This window comes from Phoenix dactylifera, chromosome 16, assembly GCF_051530095.1.
Source record: "Phoenix dactylifera cultivar Ajwa chromosome 16, Ajwa_hap1_PhDact_Kaust_v1.1, whole genome shotgun sequence".
In the NCBI taxonomy this organism is placed as follows: domain Eukaryota; kingdom Viridiplantae; phylum Streptophyta; class Magnoliopsida; order Arecales; family Arecaceae; genus Phoenix; species Phoenix dactylifera.
The window spans coordinates 16,949,689-16,975,870 of record NC_143205.1 but is presented as its reverse complement, the minus strand read 5'-3'; the positions used below and the strand labels follow the sequence as shown (position 1 = coordinate 16,975,870).

At 40.0% G+C, this 26,182-nt stretch overlaps 3 protein-coding genes across 4 annotated transcripts; 1 reads left to right on the top strand and 2 right to left on the bottom strand.

The window, feature by feature from the left end:
• Positions 1-9,019: 9,019 nt before the first annotated feature.
• On the top strand, positions 9,020-12,148 carry LOC103719249 (GDSL esterase/lipase EXL3-like). Of its 2 annotated transcripts, XM_008808396.5 has the most exons (5): positions 9,020-9,449; positions 9,589-9,719; positions 10,699-10,932; positions 11,112-11,367; positions 11,669-12,148. In XM_008808396.5, exons 1-5 carry the CDS (start codon positions 9,140-9,142, stop codon positions 11,851-11,853), a joined length of 1,116 nt encoding a protein of 371 aa, XP_008806618.3. In that variant the 5' UTR covers positions 9,020-9,139; the 3' UTR covers positions 11,854-12,148. The 2 variants fall into 2 exon arrangements, with proteins under 2 accessions (XP_008806618.3, XP_088568927.1); XM_088712801.2 differs by lacking the exon at positions 10,699-10,932 and having other exon boundaries at positions 11,669-11,988.
• A 3,251-nt stretch (positions 12,149-15,399) lies between these two features.
• On the bottom strand, positions 15,400-19,516 carry LOC103719233 (chloroplast protein FOR GROWTH AND FERTILITY 2-like). Its single transcript, XM_008808374.6, has 2 exons — positions 19,186-19,516; positions 15,400-16,571 (listed from the first exon to the last, which is right to left on the bottom strand). The coding sequence occupies exons 1-2, from the start codon at positions 19,435-19,437 to the stop codon at positions 15,756-15,758; spliced, it is 1,068 nt and encodes a 355-aa protein (XP_008806596.1). The 5' UTR covers positions 19,438-19,516; the 3' UTR covers positions 15,400-15,755.
• Positions 19,517-20,074: 558 nt separating this feature from the next.
• On the bottom strand, positions 20,075-20,740 carry LOC103719250 (Putative membrane lipoprotein). The gene has a single exon (XM_008808397.5). It carries the CDS (start codon positions 20,734-20,736, stop codon positions 20,185-20,187), a length of 552 nt encoding a protein of 183 aa, XP_008806619.3. The 5' UTR covers positions 20,737-20,740; the 3' UTR covers positions 20,075-20,184.
• Positions 20,741-26,182: the final 5,442 nt, after the last annotated feature.

The window sequence follows — 26,182 nt, the reverse complement described above, 5'->3', positions numbered from 1 at the left end:
CTTGATGAACTATTTTGAGCTGCTTTGTTACCCTTCTGTTGATAGTCTGCCTTCCTAAGTTACTTCCTTGATGTGTATGAATGAGGACTCTAGCATGTTCTCTCCACTCCATGCGTTATGGGAATGCCTGCTAGTCGTGGATCTATGACATTGCTACGCTTGGGCTTCTGCTTGTCATCTGTGTATACTTCATTTTTTTTATCTTTCTTTTTTTAAAAAAATAATAAATGCATTCATTGTTGGCCTTTGTATCCTTTCATATAAACCTGTGAGTCATTAGTTCGAAGCTTTATCTTGCCAGATGCTGGTTATAATTGTATGTGCATGTCAGATTTTAATGACCCCTTCTTTAATGTAGAAACGGTTTGCACAACATGTTTCTTAACTCAGTTGAAGTTTCGTGCCTCATGGATTTTTCCTTTCTTTTACTTGGCTTTTTTTAACTAAATCAATGATTAATGAATATGGTGGCTTAGTGCATTTTGATCACAGGGTATAGAAAATTATGGGGAAAAAAGAAATCTTTATCCAGAAAGCTTGCCTCCCAGTATGGTCATATGAATTTGCTTCAAGGGGTTTAGGATTCTCTTAGGGAGACATTATCCATCTATATTCATGAGCAATTTTTTATGATGATTCTGAAAAGTGATTTGTGATGCAGGTGCGGTGGTAAAGACTGGAAGTTTTAGAGATGTACTAGGTTTTCAAATTTTTGCTTAGAATTTATGAATAAAGCTACTCGTGGAGTTTTCTGCTGATTGCTGTGTTGGAACTCAGTTTGTGTTTACTCATAAAGACTGGAAGTTTTAGGCAAAATCCAAATTTAAACTGACTGGAATTATTATTATTATTATTATTATTATGGGCAAGGAAGCTATCCAGAAGCTAGGATTTGACGGGCCTAATCCCTTCCATTGAAGGGGACGTTGGTTCTGCTGTATGCTATGTCGTCATTACATTATTATTCTGCAATTCTGCTATACATCAGCCATGGTTGGAACTGGAAACGGGTCGGATCGGTATATACATATTTATGTCTATGTCTATATTTTCTATTTTCTAGCAAATGCAAAAATGTAAATGGATATTAAAATGATGTCAAAATTAACATCTTTAGGGATATGGTTTGGATATTAAGCATATTTATATTTATTTCAAATCAATATTTGTTTTAAGTAGATACATTGGATGTTAGTTATGTCTAATTAGAATTATTCGTATATAAATTAGGTTTTGAGTAGAATTCAATAATAAAAATTAATATAAATAATATAATCATAAAAAGTGGGAACAAAATCGACCTTACGGAATGCCAGGGTAACCGTTGAATGAATACAAATTTGGGTGATATTCTGGATGGTGATTCGATTGGATTTGCATTAAAAATTATCACAATTTAAAGTTAAACAAAGCCCGAGAAATCGACAGCATTTATTAGTGAGTATTTAATTTATTGTTTTTACTTAAAAAAAAAAAAATTGAAGTCCGAAGTTTGACATTTCTAAGGATAAAAGGGATAAATTTATGATTTTAAAATTAAAAACTTTCATATATATATATATATATTTTTAAATTTGCCATTTTTGTTCTTATCTCGGGTTTTGCAGCATTTTTCTTATCCTAACACATCGTCACAGGAGCCGACTTTTGTTTATATAACAAATATTATAATTTTTAAGTCTATCCTGTTGACGTAGCTGTCTTAGTCCGGCCAATGAATAAAATAATATGTTAAATACTATAATCTTAATTTTATTAAGTTAATAACGCAAAATTAAAGGTTGCTCTTCCCTTGTGCTCCTTCTCGTCTTCGTCCTGCTCCGCTTCTCCTTCGTGTTCTCCTCCTCGACCTCGGGTCCATGCCGTGCACCCCCTCCCCAAATCCTGAACGGTAGCCTAACTTTACCTTCGGAGGGAGAGCGTGCCATGGGTCGAGATCGACGGCAGAGAGAGGTGGTCGGCCTCCTGGGGGCTCCGCGGAGCGATGGAGTGGCGAATGAAGGACTCGGCGTTGGTCGAGGTGGCGAGGAGAAGCCATCTTGCACACCTTGGGGCCAATCCTAAACGTAAACCATCTGATCTTGATCGAGCGCCGACTAGAACACCCAGGGAGGCGGGAGTCCGCATAACGCGTCTATGCGGAACAGACCGCATACAGTTTATAATCGTAACTGTCCCCACAGAAATGATATGCAGAATCGGTCCTATAGAAATGATATGCGGATTCGGTCTGCATAGACATTGTATGCGGAATCCGTCCGCATAGACCTTCTATGCGGAATGCGGAAATTCGCATGGAAGGTTTATGCGGACCGATTCCGCACAAAATGTCCATGCGGACCGATTCCGCACAGAATGTCCATGCGGACCGACTCCGCACAGACGGCCTCTGCGGAAGCATCGAATGTCGGAAGCTTTCTGCCTTCTATGCGGCTATGCGGACTGATTCCGCATAGAAGGTCCATGCGGAACTGTCCGCATACACATTCTATGCGGATTGATACGGAAAGTCCGCATACACATTCTATGCGGACGGGCTGTTGTCGCATAAACATTCTATGCGATTCTTTCCGTATAGATATTCTATGCGGACTGCGCTTGGGCGATGACGTAGCGGCCCTGCATAATCGGAATCACGGCCCGTTGATGAATGGCGGAGGGCTTGTCGAAGCCGTAGGCGTAGATTCCTCGGAGGAGATCATCGCGGATCCCCATCTGGTTGAAGCTCGTGATGGCCTCAACCCCAGGGCTCATCTAGAAGATCAGGTTCTCGTCGTCGACCCTCCGGCCCTGCGGTTGCTAGCCCCGAGGGGCCGCCGTTGCGGCCGCCGCCATGGGAGAAGAGACTGGAGCTCGAGAAGGAGGGAGATTAGGGACTCGGGGGAGAGACGCGAACCCTAGGAGGATTCGGGGAGCTCATCGATTATTAGAGATGCTTCGAGCCTTCGAGAGAAGATGAAGGGATATTAGGGTTTTATCGCGATGGCGGTGGTGGGTTTTGCATACGAGGTTCCCATATGCGGATACCGTGTGAGCGGCCGTCCGATTTTCCTTCTGTCCACCTACGCCTTTGGCCTTTGGGGACGGAAGAGATCCCATGCGGCTCTTTTGCATGGAAAATATATAAGACATTCTTGGAAAGACGGTCCCAATTCCAGTTAACTAGATTTAAAACCTTTGTATAGGGTCTACGAAGAAGCTCCCCTATGGAGTTGTACTACTTGCCGGTGTTATTTTTAGATCAGACCTTTTTCTTCATTCATCATCTTCTTTTGATATGACCATCAATCATTTTCATCATTCTAATCCGAGTGAAGCCCATGATTTGTGTTGCGCATGGAAAAGATTATGATTACATGTCATGCTTCCAAGTGAGGAAGATTGAAAGCGTTGAAGACTTGTACGTCATAAACCTTGATGAAATATATGTAACCAAATCATTATTAGAGACGGTATCAGGATCACCATCGAAAAAGAATCGACATTTACGCTGCTAAATCCAAATCTAAACCTGCATTAGGAAACTGAGCTCATGATGGATGCTCATGCGCAATTCTAGCTAGCGACTGGAGGTAACAAGCTCTCAAGGAAGAGAAGCAAGATGAACGACACTGCGATCATGGGACTCAGTTATGTGCAACTCGGCCGACACATGCATGTTCATGTCTTCATGATGGCTCACCACAACCTAACGTGCTGCGGCTAATTAATGCATGCAAGAAGAGAAAATGAGTGGTTTTGGAGCTTGTTACGTATCTCTCATTTTCTGAAAATTTCAGGGTGCATGGAAAATCTGGACCCCTCGAGGAGCTCATGGCAAGCATAGGGTGATGGGTCACCCATGCACATTAAGACCAAGCCAAGAAAATTATTAGAATACAGACAAGCTTATAAGGTGGGATGAGACTAAGAACTGCTTGCAAGTGCGACTGGTTGTGATGTTGATCACATGGTTGTAAGGTCACAAACGTCAGGAAAATGGTGCAATGAAATTAAAATCGCTCTACATGGTTGTGGCCCTCGAAGTCTTCGTTTTTGTTATTTATTTATTTTTTTGGGTAAAAATGGCAATTCATATAGCTCTAACGTGAGTACATCCTGCCAAATCAAGAGAAAGTAAAAAGTACAAGGAAGAAAATATGTCTGCTGTGGATGTTCATAGAAACTCTTCGGAGTGCCAGGCGACAAATCAAGAGAAGTCTCCGTTCAGAGACACTGACATCCAACTACCCTCGCATCGAGCCTCTCTCATCTCTATTAGATTCTCCTTCTTTTCGCCATATCTCTCTATAGTATCCTGTGAGAACGCTGGATGAATGACTCTCTCCTTAAATAAAGCTCTCTTTTATGCTGTTATTTATTGATCCATGCGTCAACTACCATGTCATCATGAGTAAAATAGGATTACTCTTACCATGACACCCTTTGATTTTTTCACAAGCTCTTCATTCGAGCATTAATTCACGTTCGTCTTCCTCCTCTACTTATATTATATGGTTGGTTGCATGCAAGAGGAGAGAAACAAGAGGAGAGGAAATGGAGGCGATAAGGCCAGTGGTCCCAGCAGTACTGCTAGCGTTTGGAGACTCAACGGTGGATACGGGTAATTAATAACGAAGCGCTTGTCACCTTCACCATCGCAGGGGAAAACCCACCGGGAGGCTCTCCAATGGAAGAGCAACCTCCGACCTCGTCATGCGGTTTCTGAGGAGGTAACTAGATGGGTCTTTCATGTCCTAAATTTTTCCCTTAGAATAAAGGTTTGTGAGCTAGGTAAGAGCATGTTTCCCAATTTGAATGTATATATGACGCATGCACAACCAGCGTTATAGATTCAGATTACTGAATCAGGATAGCTACATTGTCATGGAGACATGTCATGCATCTCGTGCATGATCTGTCGTAACATTTTCCAATCTAGTACAGGTAGGTTGGTAGAATTAATGCTATTATTTCGGTTCCTACTTGTGCATCTAATTGGTTGGTGTTTAATGGCTGGAATTATTAGCAATGCCAGATAAAGTGACTTCATGACTGCTGCGCAGCAATAGCAGAGTTCTTAAAGTTTCCAAAAGATAGCTAAAAACCTAGGTTATCTGATTTTATTTTTTTTTAAAAAAAATGGAGAATAGTTCTCAAAAGATATCGTGCTAATATCAAATCATTATAAATAATTAAACCGGAATGCAAATCTTGGTACAAGAATACATCTCTTGTTTGCTACAAACATGGTGACACTGATTTGTTTTTTTTTTTCTTTCTTTCTTTTTCCTTCACTCTCTCTCTCTTCCCCTCTAGGAATTATCGTAGTTAGGAGCACTCAAGATTGCATTGGTGGGACTTTTACCGTTAGGATGTGTACTATTAAAAAGAACCCTAGCTAGCAGGAGAATTGCATAGCTCCCCTAATCAGGCACCATTATTGTTCAATTCCAAGATAACGACAAAGATTAAAAGGCTTAATCAAGAACTAGAAGCACAAATATCAACTACCTTGAATCTACCACATTGTCCTTGATCTTGACGGAAGCCAAGCAATTATGGCAATGTTAATTGTATCCTTTCCATCTCATCATAAACAATCTTTTTGGGTGGGTGGTGGGGGTGCTATTTGTTCTATAGATATGCTCAAATGGTGATAGTCTCCTCTTCAAGTAAATTTCTATATCATCTTGCACATTGCATGAGAGGGTTTAAATTGTTTTGAGTTAATTGGCAGCACCAGGCCAAGTCGTCACGCCTCTTCTCCAAAAGAAAGATTTGCAAGGTTCAGAACTTGGGAGATGTTCTTCTATGTATGTGGGACCTGTGTAATTCTAATAGAGGGGGCTTGGATTTTCCCAGGTGGTGGAAATAAACTTCATTCCTTTCTCTTAACAGAGACCCAAAGCTTTTAATGCAAGACATAAATTGAAGGAAAGCGAGAATACTTTGTATGCATTTGGACCCAGATCAAAAGAAAGTTCCTTTCAACTGTTTGACAGTAGTGTGGAGCCTGTTTTTGAGTTTAATGCATAAAAGAATATAACCATTTATACTTATGTCCTGCAAGAAAGCGATCCATATTAATTATCACGCAAAGCTACCATACCTCTTATTATGATATTAATCCCATCATCAGATCCATTGCAGGAAGTAAATCTAGATTTTATTTTTCCCATATCATTCTTAATCATAATTTATCATTTTTTTCCTCAACAAATCATAATTTATCATCTTATTATCACAAGATAAGAATGCAGTAAAAAGATTTAATATTTCGATAATTTTCCAAAGCAAATGATGATTCTGTTCAACACTATATCTTCCAACATGATCTACTGAAGAATCTCTTCTGATGTCCGTTAGATCGGGAAGCGAAATGTTGTAAACAAAAAACATGGGGACTCGACTCATCAGTGCAATTCAAGTATGTTCTTGCGAGGTGCAGGCCTAGTATAGCCAAAAATTTCTCTAGCTTTGTCTCAAATCTAGCAGGTGGCTAGACCAGGCTCGTGTGCCACGTCCGATCTTCACGATTAAAGAAACATTTGCCAAGAATGAAGATCTAGTTTGAGGATCAGATGTAGTCTTGGGACCTTAAAAGCAGCCTGCAGGAGAAGAATTAATTCTAGTTTGGACTGACAACAGGATTTTGCTCCATCTCTGCATGTGCTGGAGGGAACTTCGTACTTCGAATCTTCGCAGATAGGTCATGCTGCTGCAATATCCTTCTTAATAATCAAGTCTGCGACAGTCTAGTCTGGGTAGACTCAAACTGGATAGAAATGTATGCAATGGCCACTTGCAGTCATGCAAACCCGGAAATGAAGAATTATTGGAGCATTCAGACAATTAGATGCTCTTATTTAATGAACTAAAGACTTACGTCGATGAAGATGATCCATAGAGTCCAAGAGCTGGAGTGGTGATGATCCCAATTCTGAATTTGGAATTGGAAGACCATAAAATCCTGTGGGGGAAAAGGAACCTATCATTGGCACGCCATCCAAATCAGTAGAAGAGACCACTTCTCCAAACCAAGGTTTCCAGTATATGATTGGAAGTCAGACCTGCCGTTCTTGTATGGTTAGAAAGAAGGCCCAATGAAAGATTGATTGCGAGGACCGTGCGGTGTTTAGTTCCACATCGGTTATTTGCCAAGGAGATATTGAGTACTTATATAGGACTAAGAAACCCAAATAATATCTTTCAACTACCCATTTTGGATGAGATCATAAATTGCTATAAATGGTATCAGAGCGAACTCAGCCCATAGCCTTGTGGAATAGGAGACATTGCAGCACGGGTTAATGGAGGCCGACCATGGGCCTATCATGGTGCACATGATTAGATTTGAATAGATATGAATTCTTAGCCTGACGAGGACGTCAGGGCTTAAAAGGAGGAAGTATGTGAAGACTCGTAGGGGCATGTGTTTAGTCCCACATCGATTATTCGTTGAGGAGATCTTGGGTACTTATATAGGAGTAAGGAACTCAAATAATACCTTCCGGCTAGCCATTTTGAGTGAGGTCTTGGGTTGTTACATTGATGGTCTTGCCTTCTCTCTCTCTCTGTTTTTTTTTTGGCGGCAAAGAAAAAAAGAAGGTAAAACACCTTCTTTGTTTTTGAGTTCTCCTGATAATTGGATTTGAATCAAAACATTATTACGAAGTGAAAAGAAGAATAGCAAGTGATACATAAACGAAGCATCTGATCTGACCCAGTTCCATGCTTCAATGCTGCACCTATCCTTGATAAAAAGGTGGGAATACTACTGAGGGCACAATACCATCATAGAAAAAGTTTATTGCTCACTATACAAATTCTGAGCGGTCTACTTTAATCTTTAAAGCCTCCTTTTAAGGTCCACCAATCTAATTACTTTTTTTTGATTTGGCAGAATGTACTCATATGGAAACTATATGAAATGCCTTTTTTTACCAAAAAAAAAAAAAAAAAAAAAAGTCCACCAATCTGATCATGTCCTTCAACAACTACCTCGGCTCCAGTTTTAATGATTCCTTCTCTCACTGTTCATAGTCCTTTTTGTGTGTGCTGAAAAATAAATGACTTGTATTCAACTTTCCCATTATTGCGTTCTTTTTATACATGCGGTGCTGCCTTAAATCCGTCATAATGCTTTATAACTACCATAGATATTTTACTTGAGATATCGCAAAGTTCCATCACTTAAAATTGACATCTCAACAAACTAATGACGACAAAAATTCCAATGCTACTGAAGAAAATACTGAAAGTCTGTTGGGTTGTGTATGGGTTTGACGTGATCGAAACTTCACTGCTTTGTTTCTAATTTAGGGAAAGAATCTCTCTCTCTCTCTCTCTCTCTTTCTATATATATATATATATATAGTTGGAAAAATGGGTAGATTGATAACCTACTCTCCGGTAGATTATCAATCTCCTATATATAGGAAGTACAAGTCATGAACAGAAGTAGGTTAAATTCATATTTACGGGTCTAGAGCTGATTGCCAACTATTTCTCAAACGTCAATTTCTACTCGCATCAAGATTACTTTTCCAATGACACATTCAACTTAGTTTGAGAAGGAAATCTAAATTTGGGACCCAAACCCTGCCTAATGACAAAAATTCGAGTTTGAAGGATCCGAATTAGTATGGACCTGGCACAGTTGAGTATTGCTCCTAATTTGGGCAGAATGTATCAACCCACATGAGGTGTCTAGGAACCAGTCAGGCATTCCTAAACTTCGACCAAAACTAGGCGTTCAAATCCATTCAGGAAATTAAATTCTCCCATCAAATGCCTCTCTGGATTTGTACGGTAAAGGTTGGCCAAGAAACCCAACAACTGAAATTTGTCAATTCCTTTATGAAGAGGGAAGACGCTGAGAAATAGAACATCACCTAGAAGTTAAAGAAAGAGGCAAAGGTAGTGATAAATAAGTGGTAGCATCTGATCCTGCCCCACATTTTGATGTCCCACATTCTTCAATCATAAGCTCCATTCTATTACGTCAGTAAAAATATAAAGAGATGTGGTATATCGGTATAAGAGGGGAAAGAAAAACCTAGCTGCCGTGAGGAGCGGATCTCCAATGCAAAACAATAGAATAAATGGCAACATGCTGTTTTAGTTGGGGTGTCTCTTTCCTGTCACTATATAATGCATGAATATGTTCTGCAATAAGAAAACAAGCACAGAAAAGCAGCTGATCAGCTTTCTAATGGGAGCTCATTCTGTCATTTGCTTTCTCTTCCTCGCACTACCAATGATCCAATCCCAAGCACTAGTTCCGGAACAGAGAGCAGCTCGAGTGCCCGCAGTCTTTGCGTTTGGAGACTCCGTCGTCGACTCGGGCAACAACAACATGCTCCTGACAACAGCCAAGTGCAACTTCCCTCCATATGGGAGGGACTTCATAGGACACAGAGCAACAGGAAGGTTCAGCAATGGAAAGATCCCCACTGACTTATTTGGTAAAACAATATTAATACGTATATTATAACCCAACAAAGAATATAATCGTAGTTTCTCCATGTACTGACTGTCTAAAGTTTAAAATCTATCTGAGAATTTGATCATGCATTGTTGCTTCCTGTCATTTAATCAAAGCAGCATCTTATCTGGGAGTAAAGGAGCTTCTGCCTGCTTATCTTGACCCAGACATAAAGGAACATGACCTGCTCACCGGAGTAAGCTTTGCTTCTGGTGGCGCAGGATACGATAACCTTACCGCTGAAATACCGGTATAGATTTCTCGACTTGGTTAGCTTCATGTATGAACTTTATTTATTGCACTTCCAATAAAAGCATTTCCTTTTCTTCTACTGCAGATTATGCACAGCAGATTTAGAAGTTATAAGAAGTACTTTTTTTTTTTTTTTTTTGCTTAAGTGGGTTCTCCGTGCGTGTACGAATATACCCAATAAAATCACGTAAGAAGTACTTTAGTGTACTGACTTACAGAATTTAATTACCATCTGATAGATGTGCCATTCCCAAGATTAGCTTCCCTTAAAACCAAATCATCTACATTTGCCCATCCCTTTAAGTCACTTGGTTGCTGCTTGCTTTTCCATATATTCTGCTTGGACTTCCAAAAAATTTTAAAACCCTAGCCATTTATAAGATCTATAATTATCTCGTAAAGGTCAAGAAAGAATTGCATAGTAATGAAATAAACCAGACAAACAGAAAATAAAATTGTGATTTCAATTTCAAAAAAATAGGATACTTATTAAGAACAACCCTCTAATGCAAAACTAGGAAGGAAAGAGGAGAAGAAGAAAAGAAGAAGAAGAAGAAATGAAACTGTGATTTCAAAAAATCAAGAAAAAGATACTTATTGAGAACAACCCTCTCGTGAAAAGCTAGGGAAGGAAAGAGGAGAAGAAGAAGAAGAAGAAGAAGATCACGCCAGAATAACTTGGAATTCTAAAATTGTTTGTTTGGTCGATGAAGGAACAATTGAAGTGGTGGCTAGACTACTAGCTTTTCTATTTTCTTGCGTTACACTAAACTCTAGTCCAAATGGTTCGCTTTTGCTCGATCCTTGAGTTAGTTTGAATAGATTCTGTTGTTGAGTTTTAATTGGTTATTCTTATTATTGAAATATTGTTTTACAGCAGCAATTGTCTTATGATCAACAGCTATTGCTACTGGATGAGTTTGTCATGATCTCTAGGAGCCAAAATAATATCTTCATGTTCCTTTTGCTCCTTTCAGTTAGTTTTCTCATTGTGGGATCAGCTAGAGATGTTCAAAGAATACAAGAGAAAGTTAGAAGCCATTGCTGGTGAAATGAGAGCAGCTAATATAGTCGCCGAAAGCCAGTGCATTATATTTTCAGGGACCAATGATTTAATGACCACATATTTCACTACCTCTATCCGAGCTCTGAGCTATGATCTCCCTTCATACATCAATTTCATGCTCCAAGCAGCATCTAGCTTTGTAGAGGTACATCCATACTCCCCAATGGATACATAGGTTACAGTGACCATCTACTCAGTCAAGCGGACAGTAGCACTCATAGATGACTGCCTGATTCTATGAATCACATCAATACATGGAATGAAGGCACATAGAACATAAGACAGCTTCATCATTTTGAGCTGAGAATTTCTTTTCATTGGCAGGAACTGTACAGTTTGGGAGCTCGAAAGATTGCTGTAATTGGGGTTCCTCCTATAGGTTGTGTGCCTGCACAAAGAACTCTGAAGGGAGGAATCACCAGGGATTGTGTGGACACTTATAACCAAGCTTCCATCAAGTTCAATAGTGAGCTATCCATGCGGCTGGAAAGGCTGGCCACCTACCATCCTGGGGCCAGGATTATGTACATTGATATCTATAATCCATTACTTGAACTTATTCTTCATCCTTCTGACTATGGTACGTAAACGTACTAATCACTTTTATCCTTCGATATCTAATTAGCAAAGAAACTTGTTCTTCACTATTTCTCAAGCTACCAAATTGGACATCACTTTACATTCAAGGGTCACCTTTTGGGAGGCAGCATATTGTAGATGACAAGGTGATCAATTGGTTTAACCAAGAAGGTGCTCTCACGCAGTAGTTCATATTCTTCAGGCGACGAATGATCTTCATTGGCATCACCAACGATTAATCAACTGAGAAAATCACTCTTATTACTTCTCCCATGAAGTTATGACAACTTAAATTTTTTCAGGGTTTGAGGAAGCAACAAAGGGGTGCTGTGGTACAGGGAAAATTGAAGCCACCATTCTGTGCAATGATTTGACTCCATTCACATGCCCGGATGCCACCAAGTATTTGTTTTGGGATGGCTTTCATCCTACAGAGAGAGGATATGAGATTCTTGTAACCAAAATCACTCAAAATCAGGGCATCTAGCAAATACAGCATTGCCCGGAACCTGTGACTCTGTCGTAGAAACAACTGATCTTGAATTCAATAATAGTGACAACCTAAACCTTACATTACTCCCTAGTCTCTAGTATGGAAAGGTTGTCAATTGGCGGTGAGCAAATGCATTGGTAATTAACCTAAAATGGAAGCACATATAGCCTTAGTACTGCAGTGGCTTTTAGAAAATAAAAAGGTTCAACAAAGCTTCTACTCTAAGCATGACATCACTTCCTTTTCTTTAGAAAAGATCTTGACATGTAAAATATGAATTCTCTCAAAATACATGTGGTTTGTGTCAGTGGACATGCTTTGTATTGTGCTGAAAAAATTAAGGATTAGTCCTATTCTCCTTTGCTTCTATTATTAAAATTATACAGCCTAGATAACGGTAAGGGTATTGGTGATGGATACTTATACACTGTTGAATTCTCTAGACTCGAGAGGATCTGATTTGGCTGACATAAATATGCATCAACTTAGGTCAGTACAATTTATGTCTCAGAATTACAATTTAAACATTTGTAAGTGCACATTTATGTTTCTTAATTGCAGTTTAAAAATCCAGAACTTTGTAGGAAGAAATACCAATTTGGATGCTGATCTTTTGTTATTAATCTTACTGAAGCTAAGAGTGATCCAGTTTGGAAATTATACATCAGAGCCTGGTTATGAAAGGTAGCAACCGTACGAGTTAAAATGGATATGCCAAGATTCAGATGAAAAGAATGATCTCGAATATTTTCTTTAATTGCAAAATCATCAAGATAAACAACAACCTTATCTAATACAATATGTAGTTACTATTGATTTATCCCCATTTTACAGCATTCCAATCTACTAAATTTATCTTCAATGGCACCACTTCCGATTTTTCCTTCAAAGAACTTCCACACTCAGAAAGACAGATGCATGCATATACTCTCACCTTAATCAGCCTTTTTGGATCAATGATCTTACTCCAATCCATTGAATTGTTTTCTAAATACTCTAGGTCATAATAAGCTTATCATTTGAAAAGAGTTAAAAAATGGTACAAGTACAACAACAGTGAAAAGGCAGATAAAAATTGAGCCCTTAGAAGGATGGAGAAATTCTGCAAATCGAACTCCAGCCAGTGACAATACTTCACAAAACTGCAAGATATGGTCTGTAGATAGTAATAGGGATGTTAAATACTAGTTTATGGAGCATTACACAATTGCCCGATAGTTTATTAATATATGTAAGTATAACTTTAAACAGACTGTGATATTAGAAATTTCAGAAGAGAATGGAGAATTGCATCCGGAGTTGCCAATTCAAGAACTATGAATCTGATATTTCTCTTGAAACAAACAACTGCATGCATGCTTTGAGAATCAGGTAGATCTAGCCTTATGCTCATTAAAATGGCAGCACCTTACTACTTGCTGTGGATTTCTGTTTCACCATCTGAAATTAAGCAAATAGATAAAGAATGTTCTAATAATTCCAGTGGGAAGCGTAATTGCATGAAATTCACAAAGATCTGATATGCAGCTTTTTTTTTTGGAAAATTACACTCAGCATATAAGGTTAAGAAAGCTCACCATATGCAGTTCTATGGTTTATAAGATAAAAACCAAGCCAACGGTATCTGTCCTAACATTTCTAAAATCCATAAATATGTTTCGGATAGTCGGTGCTCCATATATCTTCATTATAAAGTAGGGACCTAGAAATTCAATATTTCTTTCCCTGGCGTACTCTAAACAGAAGGATCTATAACACCCAGTAGTAGGCTCAACCTAAACATTTCCACTAGACTCCACTTTATGCACATCATTATTGCCAGAGAAACCTTCATCAGAATTCCACCTGCAATAACCCAAAAATTCTAGAGTAACTCAAAAAGATCTGAAACTACCACCATGTCTAAACAATGGAAAAGTACCCACCGCTAAGACCAAGCCCCAGCTATCTGGGGAGGCATAGTTTCAACAATATATAAGGAGACGGTCATGAAGAAATGAGAGTGTTGAAGGAAACTTTGTAAGAAAATAACTGATAAGTGAGAAGCATATTTAAGGAATCATCGGGGCAATACTTATTAAAAACAAAGTGATGGAAAACAATTGAAATAAAACGGGCATAGGCAATGAAAATCTAAGGAAGCACCCATTTGCGAGAGGACCTTCAAAATTTGTGTGTTTTAAGGGTCTAAAAAGAGCAAGGGAAAACATAAGCTAATATGGATGAAATCATGAGGAAGGATCTAGGAGAGCTTGAAAAAATATCTAAACACATATATAATAGGAATTTTTGTCAGAAAAGGACTTACATAGTTGGAGAATAGCCGGCACAAGGATTTACAATATGGCAATTCTCTTTTCCAGGAAAAGTTGGGCACAAGATTTGACAAGCAAATAAGACCAACTTTAACAAAACATAGTACCTGACTCAACTAACCTCCCAGATGAACCATGAAATCCTCCTTTGACACCACCACAAGCCTCACCCACCACTCTTACAGACCAGGAGCCAACCAACACAAAGGACAATTAAAACCTAAAAAGGACCACTCATAGAAGACTACCAGACAACTAATAAACTCTGATATCCGAAGCCTTACAACAGACTTAAGCTGAAGCCTCCGCAAGATCCAGCGAATGCATGGTTGTTTTTCTTTCCAAGATGCTAGTCAAAGCTTTTTTCCTTTCATCCATTCCACATAGCTTCATGAGTGTATCTTCAGCACATTCCTCAGAGATTAACAGGCCATACTTTCTACATAGCACCCTGAGTTCTTCCTTGATAAGGTAGTCAATGACCAGCTTGCTGTCAGAGGATACTTCCACCTGAGTGAGCCTTCTTCACCTTCTATTGCTCGAACTACTTCTATGGTAGAACCTGATCCCTGATCTCTTGCTGCTTCTGCCGTCTCTTTGAGATGTGCACTACGTTTCACCGAGGGCACCAAGCGATTGGCACATCATATTGTTTTTTTCCTCGAGTATAGTTGGGGTGGCCATGACAGGTTTAGCACACAAAGAATCTAAACCACTCAGATTAATCAACTTGAGGCCTGAAGCTAACATCGGTACTAGTGCTAGTAGGGGTGAAGATTTCATGATTTAGGATGATATATAACTTGATCTAATTTGCATTGGATGCAGTAGGTTCATTTGGATACTACCAGTTAACCATACCAGCATGTGGTTTTTCAAAACCACACAGGACCACCCCAGATGCTAGGCTTACTGTCTCAAGTGCAGGCTTTGCACTGTAGGTGGAAACTAAAAGGCTCATCATTCCTTCAAACACCAAATCTCTGATAATTTTTTATGCATCTCCCTGAGCACTATTAACTTATGAATCTAAAGAGTTTAAGGAATGAAAGTTGAGATTCTTGCATAGAAATTACATTTACTGCTTAGCATTCCACAATATGATGCTAGGATTTAGTGCAGCATCTTTCAGCTTCATATTTGGACATAATGGGAGTCAGATCAAAGAAATTGTCTAAAAATAAACATTTTCCTGATTATATTCAAGTATGTGTCACAGTACGGAGAAATAAACAAAATTTATTTGATAATTAATGCCGAAGTTGGCCATGACAAGCAACTCTGCAGTAACAAGCAGATGCAGAAATTTGTATGAATATGAAATAAAGTCCTGCAGTTCTTCCACAACCAGTATATTCAACATGCATCTAAGAAATGAAGAACTAGATGAAAAACAAGAAGCAACCTTTTCCTATCGAAAAGACTTGAGTCACTTGACCATGGTTGCTATGATCAACTAAGAGGAATGCTCGGTTAACTAAAACTGAAAGGAAAAGTTTTTGTACTACAAAGATCCCTAGCTCCAAAATAACATTGTGTAAAGCTTCAAGGAAGCTAATAAATGGCAAATCAAAGGTAAGATCAATACAGGCTAAAACCAAAGAACTGGCTAATAAGAATGGCAAGTCCCAAGGATATGGCTACAAGAGAAGCAACCCATGTCAGTTTCTCTGTTATCCTAGGAACCCTTTCTTTCAATGCCTGAGTACATGAACCAATAAAAACTGTGTAACTCCCCATTGCAAACACAGTTCCAACAAGAAACATGACTAAAAAAGCAGCACCTGCCAGGCGAGAAGGAAGAGCAAGCGCTGGCAAGACCATCATGAGTGCATCTGGCTGAAGTCCATGCACAATGCCAGTGGCAAAAGTTGCAAACCCCATATTTTTCCTCTCACTGGCTCCAGCATCTAATGGTTCAATGATACTAACATCGCACTCCCCATTATCTAGAGCAATGCATGGGGTCGGCACCTCTGAAGCTTCCCTGATTCCAACAGCTCCAATAACAAGCAGAGTTAAACCCACGACTCTAGTCCCCCATGTTCGGATGACCTCAATATGTAGGCGATCCTTGAGCATAAGAAATAGCAAACCAAATATTACTTGGCCAGCATCATGGCCACAGCCCCAAAGAGCCCCTACTATAGCACTCTCCATCCTTGATCGACCAATGGATAAGGGAGCCAAGGCAGCGAGATGGTCAGGGCCCGATAGCGTGTGCAGGCAACCAGCGAAAAAACCAGTCCATGCACTGCTTAGCAACTCAGTTCTAATGAGTCTTCCACTTGTCTTGGCAGCAGACTGCATTATTGCAAAAGCTGGTGGTGCTAGAATTGGCTGGATTATGGTCATAACAAATGCTGATACTAGAATGTAAACTGCAGTAGAAGCAACCTGAAATATTGTAAAATGTGAACTTTATTCAGAATTATCAAAGACTTAGCGAACCATAAAAGAATCCCTGATAATCATAAAAGTCGGTTAGCATAAGTATGAATGATAAAAACCAAAATAACTTATCTGATACAAGGCAAGATATCTACTTTTTGAAGATTTTTGAAGCAGATAGTCGTGCAAGTGGCATGCAGAAAACAATTATAGGAAATAGAACAAACATATAATAATTTAAAGGCCAAAATTCTACTACAGCAAATCTTAAGTTTGAAACAGCCATGCCAATTATACTGCCTACACGATCCTCCCATCAAATATCAAAATGTGGCAAGACCACAAAAACACTAAGGTTCTAAGCTTTATGATATAATCATGCTGGTACATGAAATTCACTTTCATAATGTTTGGATACCTAAGGTAAAGAAATGCATGTAGTTAGGATTACATGTGGTTGTAGGTGTTGTATTTGCAACTACATCTCCAATGTTTGGTTCAATGTGTTTGCAATTACAGGAAATAAAATCTTGTGTTTGTTTGTTTGTAAATGAGAATTGTAATTCTATTTGGTTATACCAAGGTTCGCTATCTCGGTATCGGACTCCGTACCGGTGCCACACAAGCATAGTGTCAGTACGGTACGGTACAAAATTTTTTTGACGTATCGAGTATTAGTTTAACCACCCTTACCGGATACCGGTACCGAACCGGTATGGTATGGTATGCTCCATGCCACTCAGTTCGAGCCGGTACGGTATACCATGGGTTATACTATTTCCACCAACCATTGTCTTTGTTGGGACTTAAACCCATCATGAAGATGCCTCTAAAGCCTTTTCTAGTTATGTTAGTTTGTCTTAGGCTAATTTGGCCATAAGACAAAATACTGTAAAAGGGCTCCCAAAGGTAATTTGATTTGCAGGATCTAGTCAACCTGCAGCAATCCAAACACTAGAAAAAGGCCATCTCCTGCTAGGACTAGAATTGGGCCGGCCCATGCCCCTGCCGAAGCCTGACCGAAATTTTTTTGGGGGAGGGGAGTTTAAGACCAAATTTTGGCCCGAAGATTTTTGCGAAGTTCCAGCCCAAGCCCATCCCATAACCAATTAGGCCAAAACCATAACTGCTATCATCCTCCTCTCCTCCACCACAAGACAAGATTAGATAGAGAATAGGGAAGGGGAGACAGAGAGAGAAGGGGCCCCACGCCATCGCTGATGGCTCCCCATCAGCAACACCTCCATGTGTTGCCCAATCCTGAAGGTGCGCGCCGCCTCTTTTCCCTTAACACCGTCATGCTGGCCTTCCTTGTCATCTCCTTTCTCGATGCCCCTTCCTCTCTTGCCGCCACCGCCTACCTCTTCTCCTATCATCGGATTGCCAACAGCTAAGTAAATAGGAGAAATCCCAAAGCCAAACTCCACCAACCCAATCAGTCCACCAAAGGAAGAGAAAATGGCAGCGGCAATTTAGACATCTGCCTTCCACTCGGATGTCCACTCAAAGCAACCCCCTCAATATTTGATTAGGAATCAATACAAAGATTTATGGTTATTTCTTCAATTTGCTCTCCACTACTAAGTTTATAGCTCTCACAGTAGCCTCAAATGTTACCAACCAAATAAAAGGCATGCTCGGGAAGACCATCTAATTCTCCAGAAAGGATCAATTGAAATCTCTGATTATTTCTTCAAGACCAACAAATTTCTCTAGAGAACCACCAAATACTTCCACCACGAAGAAGAGTTGTGATAAGAAATGCTCAGTTTTTCATGCTCTTGCTACAGTTAAACGATCTTCTTTGGATATTTCATCCAACCAAAAGATAAGGATAATGCCCTGAAGTTCTTTGTAACGTCGTGAAGATTGCTTAACTCTTGCACAGTTTCATACTGTTCATGACCAATGATTGGAGGTTGCAATATAGCTGACATTGAATCTAACAGATCCACTGCTAGATAAATACCTTTTAGCAGCTAATACTCTTGATAGTATGGTAGTAGCATCTAAATGTGCCAATGTCGTGGCAAGAGTAGAGTTGGTCGAATCATCTGAGGGATATTAGACCAATCAAGCAATTGCAAGGGGAACCGTTTCAAGAACACCAATTTAACAGAAAGAAAGAAAGAAAGAAAGAAAGAAAGAAAGAAATTAGATTGTTTAGAAGCAAAAAAAGTTTTCTTAAATTTCAACAATTCCATGCATAATGCATTCGTATGTATCCCTTGACAGCAAGAACACGTTTTCCCAAAAGTAAGCATCGCATTCCAACTCTAAGAAAGCCATATACAAATGCTTGACGTCATTAGTCCATACCAGCCTTATAATAACAAGAAACAATATCAGAAAGCAATTTTCACAGGAACATCCCATCTACAAACATCCACTAGCATCCCCAATTTATGACAGCCCAATCCAACAACACAAACATTTCGTAACCTAAAATGGGGTACAAGCCTCCTATATTTGGCACCATCTATACAATCGTAGTAGCACAATTGTAAACAAAAATCTAATCTTTAGCTGACCGATCAATTCAAACACCAGACAAAGAAGAAGAACAAGAAATACATCACTTCTATAGAAGAGGAACAGAAAAATGGACGCCAGATCGCACCTTTTGGGAAAATAAGACCGCCAATTCCCTTCCTGAGGCCAATTGGCGACATGGCTGAGCTCGCCTTGCTTTCTCTTCATAGCGAGCAACCAAGACGCTCCCAAGAGATTTGAAGAATAGAGAAGCAACCGGCTTGAAGCTACCATGGCGTGGGAGGAAAGAGAGGCTAAATCTTTCCTTCGAGGGGGATCGGGGGAGCAGGGGACGAAGTCTCGAGAGGGGAGTTTGGGAGGAAGAGATGAGCCTCTCCATGGATGAGGCGTTGGATTTGGCTCCAGAAGAGAGGTAGGGAGTAGAGGGGAGCCATGCGTTTGCTTATGAGAAGCGTTGGTTGTGGATCAAGTGGACTTGGAAGGATGTGATCAACCCTGGAGGTTTTCTTCCCTGGTGAGTGGGAGACCGGTAGTCAAATGTACTAATTTAGGAGCCCAAATGGCTTGCTGGAGAAACGCTTTGTAGCGCATAAGTTACATAGGTAACGTCTTATTTTTCTGCTAACGTGATAAGGTTAATAGAATGTTGAATAATCTCTGATGTTTGGAGATAATTTCTTCTAAAATTTTCTCGAAGTTAATTTCTATCAAGACGGTACTTAGTAAACGATTTGTCAATGATAACATTATCACGATATGCTCCGGAGAACACATAATAGATTTTCAAGGTACACCTCTATTTTTTTCACCAAATTAAATTTCAGCTTAGCGACCATTCTATTAGCTATTATATCTTGCTCAAATATATTATGGTAGCTTTTATTGATAGTTTTGCTAACATTCTTACCAGCAATGTAACCCCTATCTATGAAGGCCACAAAGTTGGTGTTAGCTAGCTCATAGGACCAGAATAGATGGTGAAGGTACAAATTTGAATGCAGTAATAAATCCCAACATTCAAGCACAAACCACCTCAATTATATCATTGGTGAAATACTGTCCTTCACCCAAAGATTTAACAGAAAATCCCTTAAAGAACTACCTACAACTACATTTATGCTCCAAATTAATAACACTCATGATCCACCAAACAAGATGGAGTTCCAGCATAACTGGTTCGGTGATGAATACCACCCGAAGAGAATGAGTCAACCCTGAGCTGCCTCCTGAACGCCGTTATGAAAGCCTCCACCCTTGCGTTCAGTTCCTCTGCATCTCCATCCTCCTCTCCCTCATCCCCTCCCAGCTCAACAAACTCCATCTGCTTCTTTTCCATCGTCGAAGCCGGAGAGCTCGATCTCCTCCCTCTTTGCCTGCTCTTCTTCTTCCTTTTGAGCCCATCAGTTGGAGACTTGCACTTACTCTCAGTGCCACATTTAGGGTGGACCGAGATAACAACTATGGAAGCAATGATAAGGTTCAGAAGCAGGAAGAGAAGCAGAGATGGAGTGACCACCGAAGCCACCGGCCATTGCTTTAGAATGCAAGGCAGGAGCTTTTTGAGGCCTGAGACAAAGAGAGCAGCTCCGGCTGCCGCCAAGGCCGTCTCTAGGATCTCTTCTTCCCTTCTTAACTTCCTCTTCTCCGGCTCCATTTCTTCTTTTGCTTTGACCTCCATGGCTTGGCTTCTCTTGCTTTATATTGTCACGTAGCCCAAGTAGCTATTAGAACGAGTAAAACATTATAACAACCTGCCTCGTCACGGATAATGTGACAGGTAGGAAAGAATTCACACGCGTGGCTGGTGGGACCCAAGCTTGCTTCCCATTAGAGGGAGAAGTGGATGTATTCGTTAAGTTCTTGGTTGTTGGATAATAATGGAGAAATGTCAGAGCTTTTGTCGCGCCTGCGGAGCCGACCACCACGCACCTATTGAGATTGTGTCGGAGGGACTCGTCCGACAGGACATCAGCTACATTGCATGGTTCACAGATGACACGCACGAGACGGAACATTGCTCGACACGTACACAAAGGGCGAGGTGAATATGTGTGGCCCCACCTGGATTTCGATGCGATGCGCTGTGGGGCGTATTGGGTGGTGGAGCTGATCGAGGAGAGCATGAGATGGGGTATATGATTAGGATCTCCTTCTCGGCCTGCGGAGCACTGGAACCGATCGCGTGGAAGGCCTGGATCATCATCTGAGATGCACGAAACAGCAAACTATCCTTTAAGCCGTACAAAATATTGACACGTTTAACGCTGGTTCGACACTATACCACGTGTTGTAAGGATATTTGCTTGGAAGATCTGTTTCGGTGTTTGTGCACGGCGGGGTTAGTTTTGGGATCCATGGAGTCCGTTCGTCTGTTGGTGGGGGTGGTGATAAAGCAATGGGAAAAGTAGATAATTTTTTTCTACTTTTCATGCTGGCGTGTTCGGGACAAAATAATGAACCTTTTCAGCAAAAGATTGGTAAATAGAAGGCAGGGGTTCGGTTTTCCGCGGCACTGGGTGCCTGGTCCCTGACGCAGCTCGCTGGTCCTTTAGTTAAGCTATCACTTGCAATAAATTCAGCAGGTTTTAAAGACCCAGTGTTAGGGCAAAATGTACAAAGATTTGATGATGAAAGATTCAGAAATAACTTGGGTTACTCCATGGAAGAGCTGAAGTTAAAAGAGATAAACTGTAAATGTATTGTTGAGTAAAACAATTGTACCAGACTAGGCTTTCCTTGGTTCAGCTTGTTTGCATCCTCCTCCATCTGAAAAAGATATGACACTTGAATCTCCTTTAGTTCTAGTGCAACAACTTCTGACTTTCCTATAAATTTGTTTCTATTGAATAGGAAATTCAGCTTAGTTCCAAGTTTCAATTTAACTTTAAGCTTTCAAAGATAACCCTTTGGGTTGACCTCCAGGATACAGCAAAAGTTTGTGGATGGAGCATGCACTCAACATTCTCTATGCTTAGTTTCTTAACTCTATGTTTACCTGTATGCCGATCCTCTTTATAGCATTGAACCTTTAATGTACTTATAAACCTTTGATTTATTAATGAACCATGGGGAAGTGCCTCACTTCCCTCATATTGCCTCAAAAAAAATTAAAAACACTCAACATTGAACCTAGGCTTCAGGCTTTGACTAACTTCAAGTAACCAAGTGGAGGGAAGCATGCTTGTGTCATTGCTTTCACATTCTGTCTGTAGGCATGTTAAAGTTCATTTTCACTGTGAACAATTTGTGTACGACAACCCTTGGCTCGAGTTCAAGCGGCTAAAGCTGATGTGCACAAATTATATACACATTTGTGGAGACATATTGCAGTTTGTGTGAGAGAAGATGGAACGGATGAACTTTTGGATTGGTGCTAAAGCTGAGACTATAAGATTGATGCATTAACACAAAGATCATATGCGGACATGCCCATAACTTTTCTATGCAAGCTAATCCGTAGAGAAAAATATATGCGGACATTTGCACCGGATCCTTTAGAGGGTGCATACCATAGGATAGTTCACATGAAATTCTTATGCGGATATCGATCCGCACAAAAAAAAAGTATATACAGAAATCCATGTAGAAGGTCCGTCCGCAAAACTTCGGTATAGTGGGATAATGCATTATTCTGCGGTGCCATCTATAAATATTTTAGGCAGAAGAAAATCTGTATATAGTATTATATGCGGATATACGCACCAGTTTTCATTACCAGTGAGTGGAGTGGAAGCTTGATCTCAAAGAACTAGAGATGGCAATTGTAGCCGACTGGCCGCATACCCAATCTGACCCAACCCAAATAGGATAGATTTTACTCCATCTATTTAAACCATGAGACGCATATGTGTTCTAGATAAAAGATCCGAAGTGGGTTCGGAACGGACGTGGATAATAGTATGTCCCACCTTCAATCCGACCCCATGTAAAGAAAATGGGTTAGATAGCTAGATAGGTGTATGATGTGAGTGCATTTCATACTCAATGAATTAATAGAACACTATGTAGGTTAGTAGACCTTGCGAGTTTCATATTTTGTTAATTCCCTATGCATCCAAAGATATACTAAATACTAAAGTACACTAACTACGAAAGCGGGTTAGACTCACTAAGGTATGCTAAGAAAAACTAAGGTATACCTTTAACATTGATATACTAGGTTAGACTCACATATTGTTTTCCATTATATGAATGTAGATATGGGAAAAAGGTTGCGTCCACATTCTATGCATTTCCATTATATAAAAAAAAAAACACTTGATTTGTATAACTTTGTGTTGTAGATTTTGAAGGATGGCTTAGTGTTTAGAGAGAGGACGAATTCGCTTACTTATTATTTTTAGAATGTTCGTATGATGAATTCCTTACCTTGTTGACTCTCTTAAGTTAATCCAAAGTTACAATTATTGTAGAATGCTTGAATCATAGAGTTCCTTGCTTGACCCGATCCTTCTTGTCTATCCAACTGGACCAACTCACGCCACTTATTTTATCGGACCCGAGGGAGGCATGGGGTGGATATGGGTATGAAATTTTTAATTGTGAGACGGGTATGGATATATTGGCCGGCCCGGCCCATTGCCATTCCTACGAGGAACTAGTTCCGTTCAACAACTAGCCCAAAACTAGAAAGAGTCCCAGTACTTTTAAAAATTGCCCAACGAAAAATGATCCAGCTCCACCACACCAGTTTTAAGCCTCTACAGCTTTGGGACTAAATTACTATTTGGTCCCTGCATGTTCCTTCAATTCTCTTTAAGTCTACCGCCCGGTGTAAGAAGCAAACTAGTCTCGGCATGCGGGACAGGTTCATTTTTTTTCTTTTTCTGTTTGTTTGTTAAGACGGCATTTCACACCACTCTAGCATGAATACATCTAATAAAATTAGAAAATAAGATGTCTCTAAAAGCTCTATGTACACATACCTCAAAAGTCCAACAAAGTCCGCCAAAGTGATTAGCCACGTAGAAGGCCATCTAGTTTGTAGTTCTATTCGTCTTCCAGTAGACGTGCCTCACTCCTAGAGCTGATCAAAAGCCGGGCTCGGACCGGATTCTACAGCAGAAATTAGGCCCGATGGCTATCCCCAGGCTCGGCCCGGCTCGACTGTCGGGCTTAAATTTTTGTTCAGGTCCGATCCGACTTTATAAATCTGGTTCTAGGTCCGTCTAGCCCGGCCCGACCCGATAGGCCCGACTCGACAGACCCGATTTTTTCTTTGTTTGAAATCTGGAAATGGGCCAGAATGGCCCGACCAGGCTCGGCCCGATTTTTTTGGTCGGGCCGCTTTTCTTGCCCAGGCCCGACCCATGGGCCTTTTTTTAATGCCCAAGCCCGAAAAATTCGGGACCGGGCTGGGCGGGCCAGAAGGCCCGTGATCAGCTCTACTCACTCCAAAGGAGATGCAACCTCTCATCAAGCGCCAGATATCCTGAATTAGGAGATGCGACTCCATCTCCCTAGCTCGATCATGAATCCAACCAATCATCGTCATCGACTCACTCTTCAACAAAATGGCATTAGCCCTTAAAGTGTGTCGCGCATGACTAGGGCCAGCCCAAGCAGCCCTCATTGGATACAAAGCAGGTGAAAATTTGGCACCCACCCGCAGCAACCAATATGGAGTCCGGACTTTTGATGACAGAGCCCGCTCCTCCTCTCCTGCCACCATCTAATACGTAGCCATCAAAGTTCATCTTTTGGAAACTCGGAGGTGGGGGCCCGATGATGAACACTTAGACGGATTCTTTTTAATCGCTGCAGGAGAAACCAGTCCAAATGCTTGGGGTGTCGGGACTAGTTCATTTGTATTGCATAAAATAAATCAGTTATGTCCTAAGTATGTATTAACCTTAAGTCCATTACCAAAATTATTAACAACTTATTATTCTGAATGTCTAATAATTAAACTACTCAATATTTTATAAATGTTATTTAGGCTAAACTTTTTAATATTAAATCTCTTTGTTATCATTCAAGTCCTAAGTTCTCCTAGCTATTGGTCAAACCAAGAGCATGTAGCCTATTGCCTCCCTCTTGTCAAATGCCAAAGCCATCTCCATAGACAATTGCCTTAGCATTTTATTATGGTTACTCATACACCGTTTGACGTAGGACTATCTAATAAGAAATTTAAATGCACTTTTGTTAAGCACAAATATAAAAATTTAAAAAATATTTTATTTGTAAATTATAAACTTTTATTTTATGTAGACTCTAGAACTAAAATTTTACAAGATTTCTAATATTTTATTTCTATGCGGACTCTTATTAAGTTTTTGGGTTATTTTTATAAACTCATTACTATGTTAATTGAGAATACAGTTTGCATTATTGAGATTTGAGAATACAGAATATGGAGTTAACCCTCTCTTTCTACCTTTTTTTTTTTCTCCTCATTCTCTTCTCTTTCTTCCTCCTCTTCTTCTTCTCTCTCTTTTTTCCTCTGTTTTATATCAATTTAGTATCAGAGCTTATTTTGTCCTACATCAATTTGGTATCAGAGCCATCTGTCCTACGTTATTGTATAAACTTATTGCTATATTAATTGAGAATACAATTTATATTATTAAAATTTGGAAATACAGAATATGGAGTTACCTTTCTTACTTTGCCTTTTTCTCCCCATTCTCTTCTCTTCTCTTTCCTCCTCATCCTTTTTTTCTCCACTCTTCTTCCTCCTCCATCATGCTTCAATTTGGCTCCCCCTTTTAAATCTTAATTCATTGAATTTTTTTATCTTCGTATAAACGACTTGACATGGATCTGACCGATTGGGTCATGGCTAGGCTCAGTTACTTCCTATCTAACGTGGGTCCAACCTGACCCATCCAGATGCTAGCCTAATTCTTTCACTTAAGCACCCTGATTCATGTCTGATGGCCATATTATGAAGAACCGTGCAATTGCTGTCGCATTGATCATGACTAATCATCAAATTAAATTTTGACTGGATTGCAAGGGTATTTTATTCTCACAAATTTGTCCCTAATTGAGCCAGGCTTGATCAGGTTTGGCCCTGATAAAGCTTGGTTGAAATTAATTTCAAGCTTGGACTCAAGGATCCAGCTTTGTTTGTTTAACACTATTTGGAGCTCAACTTTAGTTAAATTTAGATTGAGCTG